We start from the raw sequence: 25,630 nt of genomic DNA, 5'->3' as shown, positions 1-25,630 counted from the left end.
CCACAACCAGTCTCTTACGATAGTCACCAAAACACCACAAAAAGACACGGTAGATAAATTGTTTCACCACATATCTACCAGACGCGCTCAGGTCGAGCATAGCTTGCCTTGACCGGCGTTACGTCAACAGTCTCCTGAGATTATTAACAAGCATAATACCCCATGTTTTTTTTTAGCAATTGAAATCCCACATACTACATAATACCTACTTTCTCGCATACACCTACACGGAGTATCACCGACACTCATAACAATCCTTGTTTGGAGGGTTTGCAAAGGCGTTTACTCCGCAAAAGACAAGCCTTACTAGGTAAAACTAGTATTTATCGGAAAAGGCTCTTGGTCCATCCCAACTGTCTTCAAAGTCCGACTCGCACATCCTTGTTTTTTAAAGCCAAGACACGAGGCTGACACAAGGGACCTGGACAAAGCATTCGGACCAGCCGATGAGGCGAGCGACAAAACTGTGTCGAGCCAGCCATGCTAGTCAGTCTGGTGCTTTCGGCACGAACAAAACAAAAACAAAACAAGCTGCAATCTGTTCATATGAGAGTGCCTAATTTGGACTCTTTTGGAAGAACTGGCCCGGCGAGTGTTTGTATCACTATTCGAGCATCCGCACAGCTTGCGCTCAAAATACTTGCCGACGTTCGTTTACGCAGACTATTCTCTCGGAACGAGCGCTGGCTATCGGGGTTTGACCTTGAGCGTCCTAACGGTGAGCGGAAGCTATGTCGGAAGAAGCTAGGTTCGAAGAAGAACAAGGGCAAGCAGCCCTAGACTAGATAGAACTAGTCGTACCCGGAGTCGTCTGGTAAGAGTATTGCTTGTCCCGTCTACCTGGTACGAGACTAGTTCTGGCCTAGTCCATAGTTGGCAGTACTTTCGACCCCTGTACACACAGCATACTGCGTATGGAGCGCATCCTGTAATGCCAGTCGGCACCGTTGATCACTGGAGTCTCATTGCTTGTCAATGCCGGTCAGCTGCAGTTACAAATGTCCTATTGACCAGTTTAACACTGCGGGAATAATATGACCAGAGACCAATAGGCGTAAAGTGAATATTCTCGTCGTGCGCTTTCGGTTGCACCATGACCATCCACAGTGCCATTCAGGTGGCAGCAAGGAGAAGGCCTGGTGGCTTCCTAGAATTCTCACAGCAAGCATCATGGTCGAACAATTACCTCGACGAGACGCATGTCAATATATTACCCGTCATAGATATATTAAGACGATGTAGTAGGAAAAAGGCGGTCGGGCATTCGGTTGATGGCACGGCCTGTCGCCGGACCCAGCATAAGCAGCACAATAAGTATGGAGTCTTGCTACAATTCCAGCGCGCTCAGAATTTCCTTGACAACCACTCCGTTTATGTCCGGGAGTCTTGCCCACCCACATACTGGCCACGGTTTGATGTGGGTCAACGGACCAGAGCCTGGTATCAACGGTCACTGCAGCCCGTCCTGCACCGGGCGCATGGAGAGCTGCAATGTTGGCGCTCCAGGTAAAGCGGTGAAGGAGCGGGTTAAAGCCGTTTGGCTGGTCCGTTCCGGGGGTGCCAATGAGTTTACCCCACCCGGCTGCCGCACATCTGCATACTCTATAGGGTAGGTGTGTGGAGTGTGCGTGGTGTGTTGCTTGGCTGCAAGTTGCAAGACGTGTCGAACCTCAACACTTTTCTTTATTCCTCTTCTTATTTGCTTCTCGACAGAAGAACCGGGAAAGAAATAAAGGCAAAGGAAAAGTCCGGTGACGCAAGAATTGCTCACGTGAAGAAAAATGAGTGTGCGTGGTTCCGCCAAAGGACGGATAACATTCTATTGATGAATATGCCTTGCCTCTCATGCCTGTCTTGATAGCTTGGAAATACTCCATACATCACAAAGACCTGATGCGGCAATGGACCTTTGCGTGTCTCCATGGCCCAATCTGGCCGACCGGTCAAGTTTCGAGGAAGGATAAAACCAAAAGGGAAGAACAGGACCGCTTTAATTGCCAAGGCTCGCGAGCCGTGTTTACCAAGGCGAACGGGTCCGGATCCCTTCGCGTACGCAGTACGGCTGTTGCTGGTTGTCGTATGGATGTCTGGCTGAACCAGTCTTTTTTGTTGTCAGCCAAATCACACCCATATTTGTGTAGCATTGGCATCAGGGTGCAAGCATCTGACGGTTACACGCCAATCGCCAATTGCTTTATAGGTATGTCGATAGGGGGGAACTACCAGTAAAAGTCGGTATAGCCGCCCGAAGCGTGTGACAGACAGTTCGGAAAAGAGGACCTCTCAATTCCTTTTGCCTGTTTCCGATTGGCCCTCAACCCCGGTCAGCAGAGCGGTCTAGACTTTCCATATGCGCCCTCGGGTTTACTCGGTGCAGAATGGTCTACCGTAGTTTATAACAATGTCGATCACTTTTAAACCCAAATCCCTCGAGTTGAGCTTGGGGTCCACCCCAAGTTACACTATGACGATTGATTGCCGGAAGGCACGGTTACAGTCAGGAGTGCGGAGATGTTTATTTCGATGCTATACAGTAATAAGTAGAGCAGAGTTTTGATAACACGGCGGGTGCTTGCTGTGTTTTAGTTTACTCATGCCAGCCAGGTCGATCTTTATATGGAGCAACAAGCGCAAATGCGACGATTGGCTTCTTATCTACATATAAGCCAAATATACTGTAGGTGGCCCAGTGCAGGGCACGACCGGCAGCTTATAGTGACACGAAGCGAGGCATCTTAGTTTACTTGGCTTCGAGGGGCCCCCAAATCATGCCTGTTCGATACAGTATTAGTAGGTTCTATGTCATCACCCCGGGCAAGTCAGGCTGAAGGGGGGATTCTATGCAGCAAGTAGTGGCTGCAACAGTAAGGTACCCTAATCAGGCACGAGATGTACGCCGTAAAGTACCATCCATCAATTGTTCACCTACTCCAATGCATCCTGACGTTCGTCCACCCATCCGTCATGCAAGGTATCGATTTACCGGCAGACATGGTGTGTGAGGCTTTGTCCAATTCGGCCATCCCAGAAACGAACGACGTATCCCTTTCACTTTTCGTCCGGTGTGCCCATCTCGATCACCTATCTGCTGCTTTGGGTAGGTATTTCTTTGCGATTGATTAATTGCTGGTTTTAGCAACCAACTCGCTTCCACGTGGAACGAAGCTTCTTTTGCTTTCCTTTTATCCCTTATTTTGGTGGCCTTCATCTGTGCTCTGATAGGTTCCCGATTGGTTCATCATGGGTTCGTCCAAAGCCAAGCTTATCGCCCAACTCTGTTGCGGCTGGGCTTGCTGGCTAGAAGAAAAAAAACCCCTCCAAAAAAAAAAAAAAAAAAAAAAAAGAGAAAAAAAGAAACCATCTTTCTGCATATTGTCGATTTTTCGATCCCATGGGAAACCCGAATTGCATTTTTATTTATTTGTTAATCATTTTATCCTAATATGTTTTCCATTTTGTTTTGGACGCATTGTCAGCGAACCGAGCCGCGCCTCGTTGTTGATCTTGGTCGAATCCGGGATTCTGGGCAGAGTCGAGACTCCAGCAGACCTCCTCCACTCCCAAGAGAAGTAGACTAAAAGCAAATAGTATTACTATTGGATACTGTACTATGTACTGTCAGCACCCATGAATCTTGAGGAATAGTACGGTACGGTACAGTATATCGGTATAGTATGTTCCCTGTCGCCTGTCTGACCTACCTCTCCAAGCATAGTAGCGTACATAGTACCACTTAACATTGGCCGCCGCATCAGGGTTTGTGGAGCGGTGGCACTACCGGATCCAGACGGCGGTCTCCAGTCTCCAGTTTTTCTTTTTAGTCGATGGCTTCAACGGAGCAACGGGCGCATTGGGGCGCTTGGGGTCGCCCTAATTACCTACAGTACCACGTCTTTCCTTTTCACACGGGCCAGAGGAGCCTGTGCACACGGCATTCTCAGATCTTGGGGAAAGGCAGCTTGCTTTCCTTGGCCTTGGCCAGTCTGTCTGGCTCATGCTAATATGGCCGACACCTGCCTACCTACCTTACCTACCTTACCCGACTGCGGAACGACGTACTACGTAACGCGGCAGTACCTACCCTCGACCTAACATAGCACCGACTGCGACTACGTATGACACGTCCTTGTGTGTCTGACTCTCCGTGTCTAGCCTCTATTTCTAGGTCATCTGCAAGGAGACCTCAACTGGGAACTGCTGCCACGGCTATCCCAGAAATCCACATCAAGTCACACACCCCGAGCCCACTTTTGGGGCCAAGGTCCCAGTCGGACCTTAACCAAAAGGTGGGCCAAGAGAGGCTGTACCTGGCTTCGACCGCCTGGCTTCCGGGTCCAGGCAAGTAAAGTGCATGGTAAGTACCACGCGACGAGAAATTGAAGGCTGGCTGTACAATAAGAAACAAGAACCAAGTAAATCCAGGTTCTCGACAGGAAGAGAAGCAACTTGACGATCAAAGAAGCAAACCTGAACGAAACGGTTGTCGAAAAGGCGTTTTAAAAAGAGAAGAAGATAAACCAACCCCCCCTTACTTTGTAGATACATAATACCGGTAGCACCAATAATAATAACCTCGACATCGGATTTTGCCTTTGATCGCCTTTGCGTAAGCACGTCTGGGCTGACCAGACTTGATCTGACCTCCACTGACCTCCAGCTAGCTTCACGCTCGTGGTCGTATCACAGGGCGCTAAAATTTTTGAATCCTCGGCCTGCGTGCATCCTACCTAACTTGACAGACAGCGCGAGTCTTGTCAGTCCGGCGGTGGACACCCAAGTGTGAGAGAGACAACAGAGGGCAGGTTTACGGAACCAGGGCCTGCCCGGGAAGAAGACCCCTAATTGCCTTATTTGCTCGTGTGCTCCCTTGTGTGCGGACCCGTTACGACTTTAGATTTGCAAAACCAGAAATAGAGCAAGCTCATTTACCCGCATTATTTTGTATTTGTTCATTTGTGCCTACGGATACCTGCGACTTTTTTTCTTGCTTGTTTACGTGGAAGGACAAGCTTGACTCGGTGTACAGTCCTTGTACACAAGCCCGCAACTATTCGGGACTAATCAAGAACGATCAATCGGTTTGCCACTAGGCTGCCGGTGAAAGTCACCTGCAAGCCCCACTCCTTGTTTCTGTACACACCCTCCATCCGCCAATTCGTTTCGCACACACCCACCTGTGCTGCACTGCAAACCAGACCGCAGCAACGCAAGCAGTCTGTCTGTCTGTCTGTTGTGTCGGTCGGCTATTCTATTTTTTTTTCTCCCGCTTTTGTCTCTTGATTTTCGTTTGGATTTTGATTTTTCTTCTTCTGCTCTTGTGGTCTTCCTTTTTTCTTTTTCTCCCTTCTCTCTCTTTTTTCTCCTCGCTCCATCTGCAGTCCAAAGTAGAGGCTTCCCGGTGGCAGACCCCTCGACCCCATTGTTTTTTTGTCGAGTCTCGAGTCCTTTTTCGACTCCTTCTCCACCACCATCAATAACCTCTCGACGCCATTCTCGACAGCCCGCGTGCACGACTGTCAACATTCGCTCGCTTTATTATTTGAATTGGTGACATAGGACCGTTGTTGAGGCTGTACTTCCCTGCCTGCGCTACCAAGCCCACCCACCATCAAGGGCCGTACTCCGTACTAGTCTGAGTCGCCCCCGTCAGATCGATCACCTGCGTGCGGACCCAGTTTGGTTTCCCAACCGTTAAATCTCTGGTCTTGTGTGCACGCCGGCTACGTGCGGCACTGGTGGTTCTAAAATCCCAATCGAACTCTCCGAGACGGCTCGCACACATACACCCTACACCCACTTAGATCTGCATACCGATCGCATATACTTAGCTGCTCCGCCGCGCCAGCCCGGCTTCCCTGTCAACACCAGTTGCCTCGTCTCTGGAGCCTTACCTGGAGTCCTTTGCTGGATCACCTCGTTGGCCCCCCATTTGATACTGCAGGACCCTCTTCGGCAACCAATTTCGCCTCCTCGATTCCGGCACAAGACGCCACCGAGAAGAACTCTTGTCGTGGTCCCCCCGCGACCCCACACCAACAAGAAAAGATCACGGCCTCGCGTTGCGGAGGCGCGTCCTTGTCGCCACCCGGTACCAGGGAGAGATGATCCCGAGGATTTAGAACCTGCGTCATAACAAACCCCCTGGCTTCCAGCCCAGCGTGCTTTCTTTGGATTGTATGTTTATCTCTCGGGAGTAAAAACAACCCACGACCTTGTTGGCTCGGGCAGCCACCTGTGATAACCCTGTGCTTACCATTCTTTTTATCTCTTTTCAGCCCACAAAGCTATGGACGACCTCACGTTAATTCAGTCCAACCGCAATCCGCTGACCGAAGCCGTATACTCCTGGTCCCAGCTTCTGTCGCCAGTGATCCTCCTCATTACCTTTATATTGGCTACAGCCCTCCACGGGGTTTTTACCAGCCAGAAAGAGGAGAATGCCCTGCAAACGGAGGCCAAGGGCCCTGGTGGCCGCCCCCTACCCGTGACGAAGATGCGCCGGAATCCTGCTATTACAGACATGACAGAAGGCTCCTTCGGCCGCGCCTCCCGACGGACTTTTCGGGGTGCAACTACTTTGATAGTCCTCTCGTTTGCCGCAAATGCAGCAAACTTGGCAGCCCAGGTCATGGCCAACGCTGACCGTTTGTTACCAAAAACATCCTACATTGCGGATAAACCGCCGCAACAATGGTGGTGCCGGGAGGAATCTTTTGTACGTGAAAAGATTCAAGAGGATGAAAACCCTTATATACCAATCCAATGACGCCTTGTACTCAAAACTAACAAAATGGCGCGATAGGTATATGTCGTCGGAACCGGTTCACTTTACGGCTATGTACTGCTGACCATGTTCGATTGGAAAGATAGCCCTAACTTTGTTCACTTCTTGGTTTGGTCCGTCAGCCTGGTAACTGATAGCGTTGTGCTCGGCGCGCTATTTGCACGAGTTTCGGAATCCTACACGGTTACGTCGAACGAGACCTTGACTGGGCCAGCTGGAAACGATATCGCCGACCTCGCCATTGGCGCTTTTCGCGTCGCTAATTTGATTGGCGTCCTGGCTCTATATCTGAGTTTGGCTGGACGTCGAACTTTCACCGTGGCAGAAAAGCGGGAGCAGGAGGCAGAGACACAACCTCAAAGCCAGTCGCAGGTGCAGAACCGTCGAAGGAGCGGATCGCGGAGGAATCGAGAGAACGGTAATGACGAGACAACTCCGCTTCTCGGCCAGCGTCAAACATCACAAAACGGATACGTTGCCATGAACGGCAATGGCCGCGACCGTGAAAACAGGCGCAGCAGTCAGAACGGCACGGCTAACGCCGCTCAGGTTTCTGTCAATGGACAGTCTGTTGGACCGAATCGCGAGGCTGAGGCAGCCTTCTATCGTCCCAACAAGCTACCACACAAGACGTGGTGGGAATATGCGAGAGGATACTCGCTCTTCTTTCCTTACCTGTGGCCACGAGACTCGAGAAACCTCCAATTGGTCGTATTGCTCTGCTTCATCATCCTCATCTTCCAGCGCGTGGTCAACGTCATTGTGCCTGTCCAGACAGGTCGCCTGGTGGACAGGTTGCAAGAATCGCTAGATGCCGTGGACGGCCGCACCATGCCCTGGCGGGATCTTGCCCTATTGATCGGGACCAAAATTTTACAGGGGCAGTCGGGACTGTTGGGATCTATCCGGGCCATTCTCTGGATCCCAGTGTCCCAATATTGCTACCGTGCGCTGACCTCAGCAGCCTTTGAACACGTCCACTCGCTCTCTCTGGATTTCCACCTCTCCAAGAGAACTGGCGAGGTCTTGTCAGCGCTAAACAAGGGCGCATCTATCAATCAATTTCTAGAACAGGTTACCTTTCAGGTATTTCCTACCCTCGTCGACCTGTTTATTGCCATTGGTTGCTTCGGCTGGTTCTTTAACAGTGTCTACGCTGTATGCGTCTCCGTCATGACGTTTGCGTATCTATTCCTTACTGTGCGCATGGCGGCTACTCGGGCGGATCAGCGACGAGAAATGGTCAACGCAGACAGGGAAGAGGAGGCAGTCAAGAACGATTCCATCGTCAGCTATGAAACAGTCAAATACTTCAACGCCGAGGACTTTGAGTTTAATCGGTATCGCCGCGCCATCCGCAACTACCAGTCGGCCGAGGCCAACGTCACATGGGGTATCAACAACATGAATATCTGCCAAAACCTGGTTTTCATGGTGGGGATGCTGCTTCTATTGATTATAGGGGCTTACGATGTCGTAATCGGTGCCAGGAAGATTGGAGACTTTGCCATGTTGATCACGTACTTGGGGCAACTTCAAGGACCGCTGAACTTCTTTGGCACGTTCTACCGGACCGTGCAGCAGGCCATGATATCCGGCGAGCGACTTCTTGAGTTGTTCAAGATCTCGCCTACGGTGGTTGACCGGCCGGGTGTTCGCACTCTTCCTCCCAGCGTAGGGCACATCCGCTGGAACAATGTCAAGTTCTGGTATGATGGAAAGCGGCCAGCTCTGAAGGATATTTCCTTTGAATGCAAGCCTGGCACGACCACTGCTTTTGTTGGTGAATCTGGTGGCGGCAAGTCCACAATATTCCGCCTGATGTTCCGGTATTACAACTGCCACGAGGGCAGCATAGAAGTCGACGGCAACGACGTGAAAGATCTCACCATCGACTCGGTTAGGCGAGCAATCGGTGTCGTGCCGCAAGATACAATTCTCTTCAACGAGTCTATCATGTACAACCTGAGATACGCCAATCAGGATGCCACCGACGAACAAGTATACGAGGCTTGCAAGTCTGCAAGCATACACGACCGTATAATGAGTTTCCCCGAAGGCTACAACACCAAGGTTGGCGAGCGCGGTCTTCGGCTGAGTGGTGGTGAGAAACAGCGTGTTGCGATCGCTAGGTTGATTCTCAAACAACCACGAATCATCATGCTAGACGAGGCCACTTCGGCCCTAGACAGCGAGACGGAGCAACAAATTCAGTCCCAATTGATCAACGGCAACCATCTGGGCCAAGACCGAACGTTGCTCATCATCGCGTAAGTTTGAGAACCTTCATTCGCTTGCTGCAGTTGTAGCGCTGCTTTGGCAAGAATGTACCCGCTGACCAATCGTGAATTACCCCAGGCATCGGCTGTCTACCATCACTCACGCCGACCAGATAATTGTTCTCCGGGCGGGCATGATTGCCGAGAAAGGTACCCACTCGGAACTGCTCAAGTTGAATGGCAAGTACGCTTCAATGTGGGAGAAACAGAGCAAGGCGGAGAGGGCCGCTTTGGAGGCCCGCGACGCTGCTCGACGAGCGGAAAAGCTAGCCCGCCAGGCCAAGTTCGCCAAGGCCAGTGGCAAGCAGCAAGATCACACAGACGACAGCGACGGCTGCTACGGCAACACCAGCGCCGGCTCATCGACCGTCCTTCAGGCAACGAATGCATTGTCTGAAGACTCGTCCACGTCGGATGATGATACACATAAAAAGCCTCCTAATGATAATAAGACAACCAATCCATCACCCCCACCAGATTTATAGTGGAGGCTTATATAAAGTTTTTGTACATTGCGCTTCAGCTTCATGGGTTTTGCCTCTCCTTCTCCATCCTTTTCTTCCAAAAAAACTAGGTACCTATCTACTGATCCACCCATCCGTAATGTCCAAGTAGCACACCCAGGGAAAGTCCCTAAACAGCTTGCACACTTCTCGAGGGCATTGCAGAAGCATCTGCAACGATTTCTCACATTCTCGACTCACGAGCGACGATTTTTTTTCATCCAGATCTTTTTCTCTTGTTTTTCTTTTTTTTTTTTTTTTCTCTTTTTCCCCCTTGAAGTTTTTCATTGTCTACTGTCATAGTTGTTTTTCATAGCATGGGCGGCGCTCTTGTCTGGTTTATATAAAATTCAATGTGGGGATTTCAGTCCCAGGAAAAGGTCGAGATTTCGCCTAGACGCCAGCAAAGGCCGGTTGTTCTAACCTTGTAGATGACTGGGATTCCATTAGAGATCCTCCTTAAACTTGTTTACCGCTTCTTCTCTTTTTCTAGCTTCACACAGTCGAGGGACGGTACAATCTCGTCTAGATTTTCAGAACCTTGATCAATATGATTTTGTTGAAGGATTGAACTACATCAGTCTGCAAGACTGTTTGACCGCTGAATGGGGTACGCAAGTATGAGAAATGGAGATCCAATAATCGCAACCTATACTGCTACCCCTAGCTTATTAAACAGGTGACTAGCTATGCTTAACATATTTACAAGAAGAAAAACAAAAGCCGTACCCCTTCATTATCATGCATCCTGGCGACTGGACATACAATGTCAAGTCACATAAATGTAATCATGGCCCCTTATACGGAGCCTGAGATTAACACCGATATGTGGCAGCGTCTTCCTGCCTGGCGTCTCCTGGCCTCTGCGTCTATAATACTCCTGTACCCAAAGCATGCAGGGGTTATGCTCATCACGTGGGAGCAGCTCGTACACGAGCGCTTCTTTTATTTACCGTCCGGGTCGAGTCTTATCCAAAACAAGGTGATGAATTCGGGCGTATAGCGCCCGTAGCACCCGTGGCGACATGGGCGGGGGAGAACGTCGAGCCCCTACGTCGCCTACTTCCTCTTCTTGATGGCCGAGCCGTTCGCCACCGACGCTCCGTTGGCAGTGGCGGTGGTAGCAGCGGGTTCAGTCGAGTCCTCAGCTTCAGTCTCGACATCGGACCGGTCATCTCTGAGGTTGTCGTTGAAGACGAAGCGGTAGGCGATACGGACAATGAAGAAGAGCCAAAAGAGGTTCAGAGCCTGGAGCGAGGACAACAGGCCCAGCGTGATGACCTGCGACAGGCGGCACTTGTACTGTTGGGTTTCCCAGTTCAGCTCAAAGGGGCCGACAGTCTGGAACTCGGTGAGCAAACTCCAGATGATTCGCAGGTTGATGAAGTGACGGAGATAGATCCAGACGCCCATGAAAAAGGCAAAGTAGGGTCCCGTAAGGGCGTGGTCGATGTAGTTCATCAACTTGGCCGTCTGTAGTTGCAAGAAAAAGATTAGCGGGGACGGTTCGTCTTGTATGTCCCAGTATGGCATCTCGTAAAAAAAACACATCGCTTTTCAGTACTTACAGCGAGGAAGAAATCGCTAATGTCGTGGGTGACGTAGACGGCAAGGCCGATGTAGGTAAAGTGAAAGCGGTAGCTCAGAGCAATGAGGGCCAGTGACACAATGTGATGGGCAATAAGCTCCTTAAAGTCCTTCCGAGGCTTCTCCATGCCGAGGACGAGGACGATAGCTTGCTGGGCCCAGTAGGCGGCCTGGAAGAGGTAATAGAACTTGAAGCAGGCCTCATGGGTCTTGTGCGGGAAGTTCTCGTACATGCCGTGAGTGTTGAAGTACCAAACCGGGGTGCGGCTCATAACATACATGCCAGCGGGGCCGAGGATGGCAAAGTAGATTGCGGTGTAGGCCTGCTCCATGAAGCGGGCTTGCTTCCCGCGGCTCTTGACACCGGCATAACGTGAAAGAGGCCGCAAAAGCTCCTGCATGATGAACTCACGCGTGAAGGAAAGAACAACGGTGTAGAAGGTGACGAAAGCGATATCCCAGCGACCTTTTCCATACTGTGGGGGCTTGCCCGGTGCATCAGGGGGTAGTTCGTAAGAAAGAAAGATGAAGCGGCTGATGGGATTTGACTCGGTCGGGTTGATGGCGTAAAGCACGAGGAAGATGAAGAGGAGGACAAGAGGCAGTACGCAGGTGTGCTTGGTGGCGAATTGCTTGAACCTGCGGAAGTAAGCCTTGCGCCTGCGAGGGGCACGCTTGGTAGCATCCTGTCGAGTGCGAGAGCAAAGGGCCTTGTCAGTGACTGAACAAGGGCGGGAGAAAGCGCATGTGAATAACCGGATCGGGAGCAGGTTGGTGTGCATCTCGACCAACTTCAGCATCGTGACAACAACTCACTTTGTTCTGGCCCATGTTGGCGATGCTTGTAGCCAGGCCGGGGGCTCCCGTATCGCCCACGCGCAACTCGGAACCCAGGCCGCTAGATTGTCTCCGCCTCCGGACAGCAGAGGCGGACACACGGTCGGCAGCGTTGTGAAGCTGATCGGCGGAGGTGCTCAGGAGTGGAAACGGCTCCGAAGTCGCCATGATGAGAGCGAACCCAGAGCAGCCTTTAAGGGTGGCGGTGACGTTTGTACTCCGATGGTTTGCTCTAGAGTTCCAGCTTCTTCCTCGGGGGGCCGGGATGCGTCGAGTTGCGACGAAACCTTGACCTCCTTCGGGTAAGGTAGGCTATGTCGTCAGACAGGCGATTGGATTGATTGACTGATGTGTGCCACTAGTTCAAGCAGGCGGAGTTGAGTTGCAGCAGCATACGATTGTATTTCAAACGGCTTTGGTTCGCATTTTATAGTTTTCGATGTGTTGTCTTCCAGAAAGACCAGATTGAAAGCCAACAGTTGAGTGAATACGGAAAATTGCGTATAGAAGCGTAAGTCGGTGTCCGGCGCGCCCGTGAAATTGCAAAGCGGGCTCAGCTCCTTTTTTTTTTTTTTTTTTTTTTTCGGCTTGGACTATTATTATTTGTTCTTGACAGCCGCCATTTACTGTAGGTACCGCCCACTGTTACTGCAACGTTTGTTGACCCTCCCACTCCCCACTCCCACCATAGTGGTCCATGCCGAGCCAGTCCCACTATTTCTTTCATCCGCGACCCACCACATATTAGATGGCCACAGGCAGGTTGGCAGGATCGATCACTCGGCGATCGGCGATTAGACTTGCAGAAAACTGTTCGAGTGGTACCTTGAGTGCCTCGCTGCGCTCGAGGATGGCCCGAGATAATATGTGCAGGGTACCTGGTAGTTTAGCTTGCTAATGTACCTCTTCAGTAGTACCTAGACAGGTAGGCAGAGCAGACAAGCATCGTACTGTTCAGAGGTACCCATGTACAGTATGTGCATGGGCAGGTTGTCAGACTGCTTGGACCATTTGGTGGCTTACAACACTAAACGCTGACGGTTTAATATACTTTCGGCGTGGAAAAAATGTCACGGCGTAGGTCCGACTGACTTTGGTCCTTGCTTGCAATTAATTGCATGTCACCAAAGCGAATTTCCGAGGGTTTGCTTTTGGCAGGAGAGGCAGCCTGCAAAAATGCCAAGCTTACCTAAGGTATCCTTGCTTCATGTTTTGCCTTGGGTGAACGTTCAACGACACGTACTAAACTAGGCCTCGACTCGGGAAAAGCGGAATCAAGTGACAGACTTATCGGGCTTCTGAAACTGCCATCGATTTTGACAGTTGAATGTATATGTACAAAGTACAAAGATGTTGAATCTGTTGTAATCTGTGCCGTCTTGTTTGTCTTCAGCTTCGGCCTTGAGCGGCCTCATCTTCACCTCCCTTGAAATGAAACAGGAATCGAGACTCTCGAATCAATACTCTGGAAAACTGAATATATCCCTGTGTCACAGATAATGTCCTGGATGAAGTGTATTACCTCTTGTTTTTTTTTCTTCTAATTTTCACGTTATCCTTCCGGTGTTGTTAATGCTATCCAGACCTTGATGATTTTCCCCAAGATGCTCTACGTATCTTATCTTGGTTTCTACCCTTGATTTCAGCGACAGAACACTACCTAGGTACCTACCTACCTAGATACCGACTGGGGTCCCCCTCCGACCTACCCTGCACTGTACTGATCCTTCCAGCTCATCAAATATTAGGTGTTCAGAGCTAGCCGCCCCCGCATTTACTCCACAGCTTGCTCTCTCGTTGATATTACATTGTGTTAGCGAGTCTCTAGGTGCACGGCCCTACCTCCATGACCAGTGGGATTTTGGGGAAATCGCGCCGTTGGCAATTTTACACATTCTCCTTTGCCTCGGTTTTGTTCCTCGCATCCAGCCCCATTGATGACACGAGCCATTGACCATTATGGCTGACATCGTCAAGAACCTATTTGGGGTCGGCAAGGCCCCCGCGAAGCAGCCAGCAGGCGGAGACTCAGGTACATCATTCTATTCTATTCTATTCTGTGGTTAATGCGCGGGCTGGATGGATGCTCATTTGCATCCTCCTTTCCCGGGCATTCAACCGTGCCCTTCTTGACAAGCCTCATTCACCCGGACTGCCGCTAACGAATCATTAAAACTTGATTAGACTTCGCCGACTTTGCTTCCAAGGTCCCTGACCCAACTCCGGCGGCGGCTCCCCTCACCAGCGACAGCACCCCCACGCTTGGTGGCAGCCAGCCAACGGCAGTCCCCTGGACGAAATGGTACAACATTCATGAAAGACACTCGCTGAGCGAGTTCAAAAATGAAGGCATCGTTCTGGCATGCATCATTGTGGTTCTAGTCCTCCACCTCATTGGAGCCAGTATGAACCGGACCAAGGCTCGCAAATGGATGCGCGCGCATGCCAAACCCCTCGCCTCCGAGTTCTCCCTAGTTGGGTATGCCGGTGTCCCGGCCAACGTTGGGGACAAGGAGGGCGACGAGCTCATGGCCGCGCTCCAGACCCTGAACGAGTCCCGCGGCGAGAAGCTTCTCAGGGAAGCCTCTCTCTTTGAGTTCGCGACATACGCGACCGGCCGTCAGAATGTGGCCTTCATGGACGTCAAGATGACTCTGCTCAAGCGCTTCAACCCGCTCATCACCTTCCCCGAGATGATTTTGAGCTTCTTGATCGATAGCATCCCCACGCCTGAGGACACTGTTGAGGCTACCATCTATCCCTTCGACGGCAAGGAGAACTTGGTCGTGCCGGCAGTTCCGGGAAGCACCGAGCTGCGGGCCAAGGACAACAAGAGCACTTATGATAACTTTGTCTGGGCTCTTGTGAACAAGGACCGCATGAAGGAGCTTCGCGAGGACCGCTATGACGTGTCTATTACCTTCACCAAGGACCACCCCAAGCTTCCTGCTTGGTTGAGCGTCATGAGTGAGAGCGCTGAGATCACGGATGCCCTCCTGACGCCTCAGCTTATCGAGGCTGCCAAGCAGGCTGGTGATCTCCTGGACTACATCATCGTTTCCGACCAACCTGTTGAGAAGCCCACTACGTGAGTTCTTGTCCCGTCCTTTGCCTAGTTGTCTTGTCTTCTTGCCCTGCCTGTGCGATGACGTTATGTTAACACTGGCCTTGTAGTGTCGCGCAAACCACTCCTCGCAAGCGAATCATCCTCAAGTACAGGCTGCCTGGTAACAATGATTACACCAACCTCCTGCCCCTTTTCCAGTACTTCGTTCGCCTGCCCGACCATCTCGTCCAGGTTGGTCACTTCCGCGCAGAGGTTATGCGCAAGGTGAAGGTCGTTCGCGACGAGACAATTCGCCAGATCCAGAAGGCTGGTGAAGATGAAAAGGCCGAAGAGAGGGCAGCTGAGCGCGAGAAGGCGCGCAAAGCCAAGCGTGACGCAGAGCTCAACGCCCTGGATGCCAAGGCCCAGAAGAAATATCTCGAGAAGGAGCGCGAGAAGCAGTTGCGCAAGTCGAACAAGAGGATGACCCAACGAGCGTAGGCGACACGCTGTGTGAAAGGGGCGGTTTTAATATCACTTGCTGGTTCTTGGTACAGTCGGTACGCTGAAACCGCAATTGTTGGGATGGCAGGTCTTGGATGCGTATAAAGTAGGCATACTAGGGGATAGGGGATGGGGGAACTTGGGATCGGATGTATAAAAAAAGCGAATAACATAATACTATTCTACGTTATCAGTGTTCGGACTGCACATGATTCGATTTTGGCTGAACATTTCCTGTCAACATTCTGTGTGTTTTGTACACACTAACCAACCACTCTCTACGGCACTCTATACTATGATCGCCAAATGATTACACTCACTATGAAGAGGCCAATATATCCTGGACCCTCTTGACCTTGTCCTCTGCCGTTTGCTTCTTATCGGTCCTGCAATAACCACAAAAAAAAAGAGTGAGAAGCGAGTTACATCAAACCGGGAAGTGATCTTCATAGAAGTACTCGAAAAAATCATACACATATAAACAAAAGGACAGTAAAGGGCTTCTCACCTGGATCCAACACGCATCGACGTCTGCACTCGCTGCACGCCTCCGCGATGCACGACTGTGTGAGCCTGACCGATGACCCTCATGACTTCATCCCAGTTGCCCTCTGCACATCATGCAAGCCACCCACTGTCGTCAGACCAATTGAACATCTCTGGTGACTGACACTGGGAAGGGCAGAAGAGGGAAAAGACTCACCGACAGTCGTTCCGGCCGAGTGCATGGTGTACTTGAGGCCTGAGGCCTTGAGTAGCTTTTGCACCTCTGCCACCTCATTGGCGACGGAGACGTTGCCCGTGCCAACCTTTTTGGCGTAGGATCGCCACGCCACAGACTGTCAGAATTTCTTTTTCTATTCTAGTTTTCTTTTTTTTTCTTTTTTTTTCGCAATCGAGATGGGATCATGGGTCGAACGAGTCCGGCAAGCCGGGCACTCACTGGCACAAGACAGAAATCCACATAGCAGGATGCTGGCGTCTCGATAGTTTTGGGGTCCATGGCGGTAATTTTGTATCACGAGGGATATCAAACCAACGTTGCAGATCTCCCGTTTTGAGGATATAAAAAAAAGACTGTTGCATATAACTGCACGTGTCAGGATTTATGTGAAATCTGATGTATCCCGTCGTCTGGTCTTTTTCTTTTTTAATCGGATGAAATGGACTCCTTGTGTGTTCGTTGCCAAGGTGCATGGAACAGCCCGAAAGGAGGTACCTACCTAGGTACGATAAGTCAAGTTTGACGTGGGGTTACGATCAAATTTCGTCGTGCAATGACTACACTTATCTTGAGCACGAGCATGACCTAGATCCACCGGCTAACTAACACGACGATCAGGCAAACCCATTTTGGTCATTGTTTAATATTTATCAATTCTTCTCTGCTGCTATATTTTGCTGCTGCTTCCAACGCCATTCTATGTCCTTATCCACGACGCATATAAATGTCGCCGTCAACCCCATCATTGAACAAGTCTGTTGTAATTTAAGTCATCCAAGATATTACAAAGTCAACTAAGTCCCCTGAATGAGGGGATTCGTAGGAGTTGGGTGTGTGATGACACCCTGTTTTTCCCCGCATGGTACCGCCCAATGCTTGTGAATTACGCCACCCCTGCGATGAAAAAGTGAAAAAAAAAGAAAAGCCCGGAAATAACAAAAAACGCTCCCAATCCGGCATCGATTAAACAAAGGGGAAGAGGGAAAAATAAAAATAAAATAAACAAAATAAAATAGATTTTTTGCCACACCGTTTCCCCAACGCCAATTCTCCAACCCAGGAGACCAGCCCAAGATATGCCACCCGTTCCAACCGTCCAGGTTTACAAGTAACAAAAGAAATGAGACAAAGGAGAAAAAAAAAGAAAGGAAAAGGAAAACAATGACGTATTGTTATCCCCAACAGACAATGTGTTTTTTGTAGAAAAAAATATATGCGCGCGTGCCAGTTTCAAGCGTATGCAAAGCTGTTCCGCCTCGAGCTGCAAGGGCTGATGCCGCTCTCGTAAGAGTGTCGCGAGCTGAATCCCCTGTTGCAGCTGCTGCCGCCGGGCTCAGCAAAGCTGAAGTTGGCAAACAGCTCCTGGTGCCGGAGGTTCTCCTTGGTGAGCGGCCTCTCGGACGGGTGCACCCGCTTCTTGTGGGCCGAGGATGAGGTTGACGAGTAGTAGGACTTTTTCGACTTCTTCTTCTCCTTGTCGCTCTTGCTGTGGGGTAGAGGCTGCGTCGCTACCACGGGTGCTGACGTAGGCGAGGACAAGCCGCTGCTGCCGTTGCTGCTCTTGCTGCTGCTCGGAACCAGCCACGAGAACGTCGCGCTGGGGCCCCAGCCCGGCGACGATGGTGCCGTCGAGGCGGGCGACATGGAATCTGAGTTGGAGGAGCTGGACGATGTGGTTGAGCCTGTGGATGTCCTCCGCATCATGCGGTTCCAGGTGTTGCGGATCGACATTTTGATGAAAAGTTTGTTTTGCTTTGTTGAGATTTTTTTTTCTTTTTTTCGGTGTAGCGCCAGACAACTCGGAAAAAAAAAACTTGCGCTGCAAGAAAGATGCTTTGGATGATGGAGGACAAAAAAGGTCAAGTTGAGAGATGTGTGTTGGTGGGTGTAAGTCGCCGCTTAAAAGGGACGGCAAGTTGTTGTAGAGCCAAGCAAGGAGGCAACTGCCGCTTGCAAAGATATGTCTTTCCAACTAGGACGTTCCTAGCAGAACAGGTTTGAGAAAGTATTAAAAATAATCTGCCTTGCCAACTTCTTTTTTAGATAATCATCATGAAGAAACATTGAAGAAGGGCGGAGATGTTTTAGGGGTCGCCTCGAGGACCTGGTCAGGTCTTTTAAGTTCCTGCCTCTACCCGGGGCCATTCTTGTTGGTACCAATATTAGTGATCCAAACCCAAAAGAAGTATACGCCACTAACAGCAAACAGCTAATCTAGGTCTAGGTTGGCATGGAGGGTCTACTTTTTTTTTTCTCCAACCATTTTTTTCTTCAACCACACCTCCACAAGCTCGAGACCCCAATACAAGCGAGTCGAAAAATATCTGTCACCCAAAACGATCCATATCCATGCATGTCTATTCGTCTGGACCGGACTCTATCCCACGTCTCTCCACACCTACACCAGGATGTCGATCGATAGGACGCAGCGAACAGCCCGCCGGCGGAAAAAGTGGACTTTTGCAACCACAGGATCACAGCCGTCAGCCGGGGAGGCGAATATTCTCAACCAAAAAAGAGGATCGGCAGCGGGCATTGCGGGGGATCCGATAGATAGTGATGTTTTATTGAGCCCTGCGCCTTCCCTTCACTCGTTTCTTCGCCTTGATGCCGCACCAGTGCCACAGCTTAACATGTATTTTTTTGTCTTGAACAGGGCAAAAAAAAAAAAAAAAAAAAAAAAAAAAACAAGCTGCCCAGTGACCCCAAGCAACCCAAGCAACCAAGGTCCTAACCGCTTTGCCCCCCACCGCTTCAAATCAAAAAGATCGTCTCCCAGGGTTTAAGAGAAATAAATACACTACCTTGAGTACGGAGCAGTGCTTCTCCTTACCGGTACATTTCCGACCGGGTTTGTTTTGAACACACACCCTCCCCTAAACGAAAACAAATCGCGGTAAGCAAATCCCAGTCCAGACTGTATGTGCCTTGGGCTGGGTTTGCGCCGGCTCCCGTGGTCGAGGGCCGCGTCGCGCGCCGTGTTCCTTGAAAATGGTACTCAGCTTCTTTTTTTTTTTTTTTTTTGCCAATCACACATTAGGCCGACCGTGCAAGCGGGTCGTAGTTACAATAGTCGCCCACCCCGCCATCAGGGGGTGTTCGCTCACGGTCTGGGTTCTAGTCTGGATGGAGCCTAGCTGTTCTAGACTCTTGCTGTCTGGCGTCCCTCCGGTGGTTTCTCGTTTCTATCTTTCGACGCCGGTGGGTTTTGTCGGCCATGTCCGGTCATTTTTTTCCTCTCACAAGTAGTCCCCGACTGTTCGCTTCCTGGCTCCTGCTTTTTGGTGCCTTTTTGGTGTCCTCTTTTCTTCGGCGGTGTCACACGATGCAAAGATTTCTCCGAATTGCCTAACTTGACTGCACCAGTTGGTTGAAGTGGGGTGGGATCCTTCTTGTTTGTTTTATCTCAATGTCTCTTTTTGTTGCCCTAAATCAGGTCATGTGGCTTACCTGGCAAGCCTGCCTGGCTACCCGAGACAGAGTGGGATTGACTTGAGTGATCGCCCCCCCACCCACATGTCTGTCTCTACTTTCATATCTACCGGTAAACAGACGTTCGGCCCGTTGCTTCCTCTATGCAATGGATCGCAGCCTGCATTGCATCTCATGATTTTTATTAGGTACTTTGCTTAGCCCATCTTCCAGGTCAAGTGGATACTACCGGGGAATCGCGGATCAACAGCCCGAGACCTACTCTTGTTGAGCGTTGATTGATTCTGTATTGGTATCCATGCAAGTACATGCTGTACAACTAGCTTAGCCTGGTGCACAAGCACCTCCTGCATCACGCACAATGACCGTTGTTGAATTTGCTACTTGACATACGTCACCCCCAGCAACAGATTACTCGGACAACAGCTCCCGAGAACAAATATTTCTTTTTTTTTATCGAGAAATACATTCTCCTCCATAGACCCCAGCGCTGCCACATCCAAGTCCACCTAGGGCCGTGATTCCCCATGCGAGAGCAGCCACCTCCCAATCCAGGTCCTCATCTGGGAGGCTGTCACCTTCGACCACCTGTGCTGCCTGCTGTGGAGTGGGTTCGTATGTCGGGTCTGCTATTTGTTCTGGTTCCGGCTCCGGCTCCGGCTCTTCTTGCTTCACCTTTCGAGGCCGACCACGACGCCGAATCGTTGGGGGAGCTTCGTCACAGCTGGGCACGCTAGCAATAGCCGCATTTTTGGGTGGTCTTCCGCGTTTCCGAGGACTTATCGGCATGTCTTGATGATCCAGCTCGGACTTGACCGTTGCTTCATCCGCCGGTCCAACCTCGACGCCATCTGCGTAATCTTCGGCGAGAGAGCTGATATCCTCGGCCATGGATCTGGCAGCGGTTCCTGGAGAGTAGAACGGCCAGCACGAGCGCAAAATGTGCTTTGGCTCAAGCGCCCGCGCGGCAGCCCAGATGCCCAAAGATAAGGCCGAAAGCAGAACATCGTTCCCCACTGCAGCGACAACAGGATGGTCGCTTGTGGATCCGAGGACTTTGGTCACCGCCGTCGCGGTTCTTTCCCATTCCGTCCGCCTCTTATCTTCCCATGCGAGAGATGAAGGGATAACGCCCTGGATGCGAATGTGCCTGTGCACGTGTGAGCCAGGCGTGTTGTACACGAGTGCTGTCAACGATGCCTTGCCATGCAGGACAAGGCTCGCTAGTGATGCTGTGCGGAATATTTGGGAATATGCTCCATATGCGTCGTGCGGGTGTGCATGAACAGTTCCCCAAGATACTGGGATGGCTGCCGGCATGGCGACCAGTGTAAAGGAAAACGCTCTTGTGGCAAGTGTCGTAACCGCGAGTGAGATGATGCCGTCAGTTGTTGCTGAGGTCTCGGCGACAAACGGAAGTAGAGATACGGCTCCAAGGTTCAGGAAGAGAATGCTTAGAAACAAGCCAGGATGCGGACACCAGTTCGCTGGCTTAGGTGGAAATATCTGGCGCAGCGCTCGCGTGAATACAGAATCTCCTTGGTCACCTCTGTTGCCCTCATCCGCCAGGGGAACTGGGGTCAGTAGCAGAGCGACATAGAAGAGGTTTTGCGCATATGACAGATTAACAAGCTGCGACAGCGCCAGGTAAGCCCAGAGGTGAGGGATCCGACGGCGATGCCCTTCTATGGAGAGCAGGAGTGCCCACGAGACTAGACCGAGGTCTGCCTGCTGGGCCCACCAAAAACGGCGCGCCTTTTCGGCGACAATCTCGAGAGCATCTCGATATACGGGTGTGTCATATAGCCAGCGTCTCAAGTTACCGCCGGTAAGGTAAGGGAGCCTAGTAAGGGTTGGCTCAGTATGTGAAGGAGAATAAGACGATACAAGGTAACGATAAAACACAAGCGGGGTGGTTGTTCGTCTTATCTGTATAACACTGTGAAGAGAAAGGGAAGAGAGAAAGAGAAGGAAGGAAAAAAAGAAAGGAAAAACTTACCATCCTCCCGAATCAATACCACGCTCATCTGCCCATTTGCTGTATGATATAGACGCGTACTGGGACGTTGAACGCGCCGCCAGGGCCAAGCTGAGGGCGGCGAGGGCAGAAAATACAGGTACCAGCCTCTCACGGTTCGCCAGGCGCGGGCGCGTCGACTGTGTGGGCGACAGCGACTTGTACGAAAAGTACAGACCACGTCCTACGATTGCAGTAAGTGCGACGGCTAGAGTTGCATGCGATATTGTCGCGACCAGAGGCACATAGCTGGGCGAGTATGTGAGCGCATGCTTTTTGTTGACTTTGAAGCAGCGTTGCAGTATATGACGTAGTGGAAAATGAATGACACGGAACATATCAGGGCTTACAGATGTTGCGGTTCGACAGCTACCGGTGCCATCTTTACGGCATTTAGAAAATAAACTTTTCTAATATATATGCCCAGTTGATTGGATCGAGAGATTTGTGGGGGTTTTCTTTTTGTTTGATTTTGATGAAGTTATTTGCTGTCGGGACAAGTAGTTGGACGGAGCGATGGTGAAGGGTAAACATGGAAAAGTGGCTACCAAGGAATGATGGTTGTACTACTGCCAGTTATTCTTCGCTTGTTGCCTCGACGCGGGGCGCGTTTGTTTGTTTGCCGATGACATTGCATAACCCAGGTAAGCCGTTCAACCACGCAAAAGGACGTGGGACAATTACTTGATACGTCATCTGTTCTTGATATACAGTCGAGATATATAATTAAGTAACCCTGAGAGGTTTTTACTATGATAGCTCTGTCGTACTTTTCTTCATGCATCGCAGACCTGCAGATTCATTAGTCGAGGGGATGCAGCACTCCCATTACACGCCAGTGAATTCAATTCCTAATGCTTCAACCATGCTGGAAGTAGTTGGATCATTGGAACGATAAGCTTTGCTGATGATTCAACACTTTACTACTGCCATCTCATCATTGTCTTCAGTCTGGTAAGAGTCCTGGATCTTACCTGAGTCAATATTCCGTAAATAGGATTGGGCGCTTAACAACATCGAGGAATGGAGGGTGGAGGTTTTGGATCGAGCAGTTGAACTCCGAGAGTGGGTTTTTATGATAATGGTGAAAATCACCTTGTGTTCTCTCAGTAGTAGTACAGTACAGCATCTCCCGGATCCAATAACTTTATCGCGGTTCATGATATGACACATTCAAGTCCAGTCTATGTTCAGTTCTTTATAGCAAGCAGTGTTAATTTAAACACGCAAATACGGAAGCGCATGCTTCATCAAGCCCGACCCCGAGATCTACTGTAATTACCAAGTTGGTTGCATCGAACAGATCCCCATAGTCTCGGCATCGAGATGTGGACCTGCCAGACCCACACAATGACCATGGTGATGTCCAGCCCAACTGAGCACGCGCTTCCTCTACTTCAACATCTGGTAGCCTCGTGATCGTCGTTATGGTGTAGGTACCCAGTTACCTTGCCTTGTTGTCGCCAAAATTCATCAAGTTGCATTACGTGACGGCTTTCTCGCCAAAAAAATATTCATGCCAGCCTAGTCCACGTGGTTTTTCCAAGCTGGAGCAACGCCACGCGCTACCTTGGCTGCAACGACGACCCCTCGCAACCGACCTTTCGCTGCTGTGTATTGTGAACCTGCCGATCAAAAGAGGACTTCGTCCAAGATTTATTCATCCCGACATAACCATTGGATGCTTCCCATATAAGTCATTCCCTAGACTAGTAAAGGCCATCGTCGGTCGCACAGCCTGTCAATCCGTTTCCTCTCCAGCGACGCAACAATGGACCGCATCAGGAGCCTCTTTGCTCGCCACAAGCCAGTTCGGAACGAGGCCGAATATGAACCGCTCACTGAGGACGGCCTGGACCGCAGGGCCGGTGCCGAAACCCTTCTGGCGCCCGAAGACGGCGGCGAGGTTCCGTTTTCTTGGGTAGAGTATTTAATCTTTGCCATGGTCGGCGTCGCCATGTTATGGGCTTGGTAAGACGCGCCCGAACCTCTTTCGTCCGCGTCTCCCGTACGCACTCTGATCCATCCTGTGTTGCTATGCTGACTACTATGTCTCGTTCTTGCAGGAACATGTTCATGGCCGCCGCCCCGTATTTCCAAATGCGCTTCCGCGACGATCCCTGGTTGCTTGACAACTTCCAGTCTGCCATCCTCTCGACCTCAACATTCACCAACTTGGCGGCTATGCTCGTTCTTACCGGAATGCAAAAGTCTGCGTCATACCCGCTGCGGATTAACACCGCACTTATAATCAACACATGCACCTTTGCCCTCCTCACCATATCGACTGTGTATTTCCTGAATGTGTCGCCGGGGTTTTACTTGGTATTCGTCCTTGTGACTGTCGCTCTGTCCGCCTGGGCCACTGGCATGATGCAGAATGGCGCCTTCGCGTTTGCAGCGAGCTTCGGAAGGCCCGAATACACGCAGGCTATCATGGCAGGTCAGGGTGTCGCCGGTGTACTCCCTCCGATAGCACAGGTGGTTTCGGTGCTTGTATTCCCTGCCCCAATTGACGACCAGCAGCAGCAGAGCAGCCAATCAGGGGCCGGAAACGCAGCCTTCATCTACTTCCTGACGGCAGTGGTTGTGTCTGCGGCTGCCCTGTTTTCTTTCATTCCGCTGGTCCGACGACACAATGCGCTCGTCGAGATGCGCCTAGCGGATCAGATGGCCGCATCGCATGCTTCCATCGAGGAGGCGGAGCGCGCTGCACGCAGGGTTGTTGGACCCGTAACGCTGTTCAGAAAGCTGCATTTTGTCGCGGGTGCCGTCTTCATCTGCTTCGCCCTGACCATGTTCTTCCCCGTCTTCACGACCAAGATCGTTTCCGTGCGGACGGGCAAAGACGTTAGCCCAATCTTCCAGCCGCAGGCCTTCATACCGCTTGCATTCTTCTTTTGGAACATGGGCGACCTCGCCGGCCGCATGGCCACCATTTTACCTTTCTCGCTGCGCCACCGACCTGCCACGCTCTTCGGGCTGGGTGTGGCGCGCGTCTTGTTCCTGCCGCTGTACCTGCTCTGCAATGTCGGCGGCCGCGGCGCAGCCGTAAACAGTGACCTCTTCTACCTGCTGCTCGTGCAGCTGCCGTTCGGACTGACCAACGGCTGGCTGGGTAGCAGTGCCATGATGGCGGCGGCCGAGTGGGTCGACGAGCCCGAGCGCGAGGCTGCAGGCAGCTTCATGTCGCTCTCTCTGGTCGCTGGCTTGACGGTGGGAAGTTTACTTAGCTTTACTGCTTCGGGGGTATAAAGGATATAGATATGTATGCATTTGTATGAGTTTACTTTATGAAATGTGTGCTGAGACCGCCATGTTTTCCTAGAATATAACCGTCTCGGATTGCTAGAGACAATACGGATGCCCTTGAGTACAATCATCGGTGTTCGCCATTTGAAAACTGTGCCATGAGGCTTGATTCTAGTCCCCTTCTTCCCTTAACAGCTCGTCGCTCTCGTCCCCTGGAGGCTGAGTAGTGACAGTTACGTATTTTATCTGCCTATTGGCATGGAACATGTGGGAGTCGAATATAATTGGATCCCTCAGCTTTTTTCACCTCTCTCGCCTCCTGATGAGCCTTTTGCCGCGACCTTGTTCTACCCTCATCCCGTTGGATATTCACTCTCTAATATTCTGTTTGTCGTGTAAACAAGGATTTAAACCATGATCCCACCAAGTTATTTGTGGGTTGGACGAAAGACGGCCGGAGATTGCCGGAGCAGCCACCGTGATAAAGATAGTTGTGTGCTGGCAATTCCTGCTTAAAACGTGCAGGTTACAGGGAGGGTAGGCGTTCCTTGGGTGTGTGAACGCATATTGATTTATAATTAGCTGTCCTGCACGAACCCCCTGAGTTTGGAGGTCTATGCGAGGCTTTTTTTTTGTGTACTGCTCCGCTCATGTTTAAAAAATAC

The 25,630-nt window shown here is 50.9% G+C and overlaps 9 protein-coding genes across 9 annotated transcripts; 4 read left to right on the top strand and 5 right to left on the bottom strand.

Annotated features, from left to right (window-relative positions):
* Positions 1–1,271: 1,271 nt before the first annotated feature.
* Positions 1,272–1,613, top strand: MGG_05192 (uncharacterized protein; the record flags this gene model as incomplete). Its single annotated transcript, XM_003712686.1, has 1 exon — positions 1,272–1,613. The coding sequence occupies one exon, from the start codon at positions 1,272–1,274 to the stop codon at positions 1,611–1,613; it is 342 nt and encodes a 113-aa protein (XP_003712734.1).
* Positions 1,614–3,605: 1,992 nt separating this feature from the next.
* MGG_16881 (uncharacterized protein) lies at positions 3,606–3,935 on the bottom strand (the record flags this gene model as incomplete). Its single annotated transcript, XM_003712685.1, has 2 exons — positions 3,606–3,795; positions 3,883–3,935. 2 exons carry the CDS (start codon positions 3,933–3,935, stop codon positions 3,609–3,611), a joined length of 240 nt encoding a protein of 79 aa, XP_003712733.1. The 3' UTR covers positions 3,606–3,608.
* Positions 3,936–5,184: 1,249 nt separating this feature from the next.
* Positions 5,185–10,144, top strand: MGG_05190 (heavy metal tolerance protein). Its single transcript, XM_003712684.1, has 4 exons — positions 5,185–6,174; positions 6,276–6,715; positions 6,803–9,054; positions 9,143–10,144. Exons 2-4 carry the CDS (start codon positions 6,287–6,289, stop codon positions 9,546–9,548), a joined length of 3,087 nt encoding a protein of 1,028 aa, XP_003712732.1. The 5' UTR covers positions 5,185–6,174; positions 6,276–6,286; the 3' UTR covers positions 9,549–10,144.
* MGG_05189 (sphingosine N-acyltransferase lac1) lies at positions 10,103–12,527 on the bottom strand. Its single transcript, XM_003712683.1, has 3 exons — positions 11,970–12,527; positions 11,135–11,839; positions 10,103–11,039 (listed from the first exon to the last, which is right to left on the bottom strand). The coding sequence occupies exons 1-3, from the start codon at positions 12,156–12,158 to the stop codon at positions 10,626–10,628; spliced, it is 1,308 nt and encodes a 435-aa protein (XP_003712731.1). The 5' UTR covers positions 12,159–12,527; the 3' UTR covers positions 10,103–10,625.
* Positions 12,528–13,792: 1,265 nt separating this feature from the next.
* Positions 13,793–15,767, top strand: MGG_05188 (uncharacterized protein). Its single transcript, XM_003712682.1, has 3 exons — positions 13,793–14,022; positions 14,175–15,078; positions 15,165–15,767. Exons 1-3 carry the CDS (start codon positions 13,950–13,952, stop codon positions 15,535–15,537), a joined length of 1,350 nt encoding a protein of 449 aa, XP_003712730.1. The 5' UTR covers positions 13,793–13,949; the 3' UTR covers positions 15,538–15,767.
* Positions 15,768–15,859: 92 nt separating this feature from the next.
* MGG_05187 (uncharacterized protein) lies at positions 15,860–16,543 on the bottom strand (the record flags this gene model as incomplete). The annotated part of the gene is made up of 4 exons (XM_003712681.1): positions 15,860–15,926; positions 16,049–16,151; positions 16,244–16,349; positions 16,484–16,543. 4 exons carry the CDS (start codon positions 16,541–16,543, stop codon positions 15,860–15,862), a joined length of 336 nt encoding a protein of 111 aa, XP_003712729.1.
* A 305-nt stretch (positions 16,544–16,848) lies between these two features.
* On the bottom strand, positions 16,849–18,366 carry MGG_05186 (uncharacterized protein). Its single transcript, XM_003712680.1, has one exon. It carries the CDS (start codon positions 17,993–17,995, stop codon positions 17,495–17,497), a length of 501 nt encoding a protein of 166 aa, XP_003712728.1. The 5' UTR covers positions 17,996–18,366; the 3' UTR covers positions 16,849–17,494.
* A 1,496-nt stretch (positions 18,367–19,862) lies between these two features.
* MGG_05185 (uncharacterized protein) lies at positions 19,863–22,232 on the bottom strand. Its single transcript, XM_003712679.1, has 3 exons — positions 22,064–22,232; positions 21,696–21,962; positions 19,863–21,539 (listed from the first exon to the last, which is right to left on the bottom strand). The coding sequence occupies exons 1-3, from the start codon at positions 22,093–22,095 to the stop codon at positions 20,150–20,152; spliced, it is 1,689 nt and encodes a 562-aa protein (XP_003712727.1). The 5' UTR covers positions 22,096–22,232; the 3' UTR covers positions 19,863–20,149.
* Positions 22,233–23,089: 857 nt separating this feature from the next.
* On the top strand, positions 23,090–25,356 carry MGG_05184 (nucleoside transporter). The gene is made up of 2 exons (XM_003712678.1): positions 23,090–23,684; positions 23,780–25,356. The coding sequence occupies exons 1-2, from the start codon at positions 23,485–23,487 to the stop codon at positions 24,966–24,968; spliced, it is 1,389 nt and encodes a 462-aa protein (XP_003712726.1). The 5' UTR covers positions 23,090–23,484; the 3' UTR covers positions 24,969–25,356.
* The last annotated feature ends 274 nt before the right edge of the window (positions 25,357–25,630 follow it).

This window comes from Pyricularia oryzae, chromosome 3, assembly GCF_000002495.2.
Source record: "Pyricularia oryzae 70-15 chromosome 3, whole genome shotgun sequence".
NCBI lineage: Eukaryota > Fungi > Ascomycota > Sordariomycetes > Magnaporthales > Pyriculariaceae > Pyricularia > Pyricularia oryzae.
Note: the sequence above shows the minus strand (reverse complement) of the source record. Positions and strands in the feature narration are given on the sequence as shown.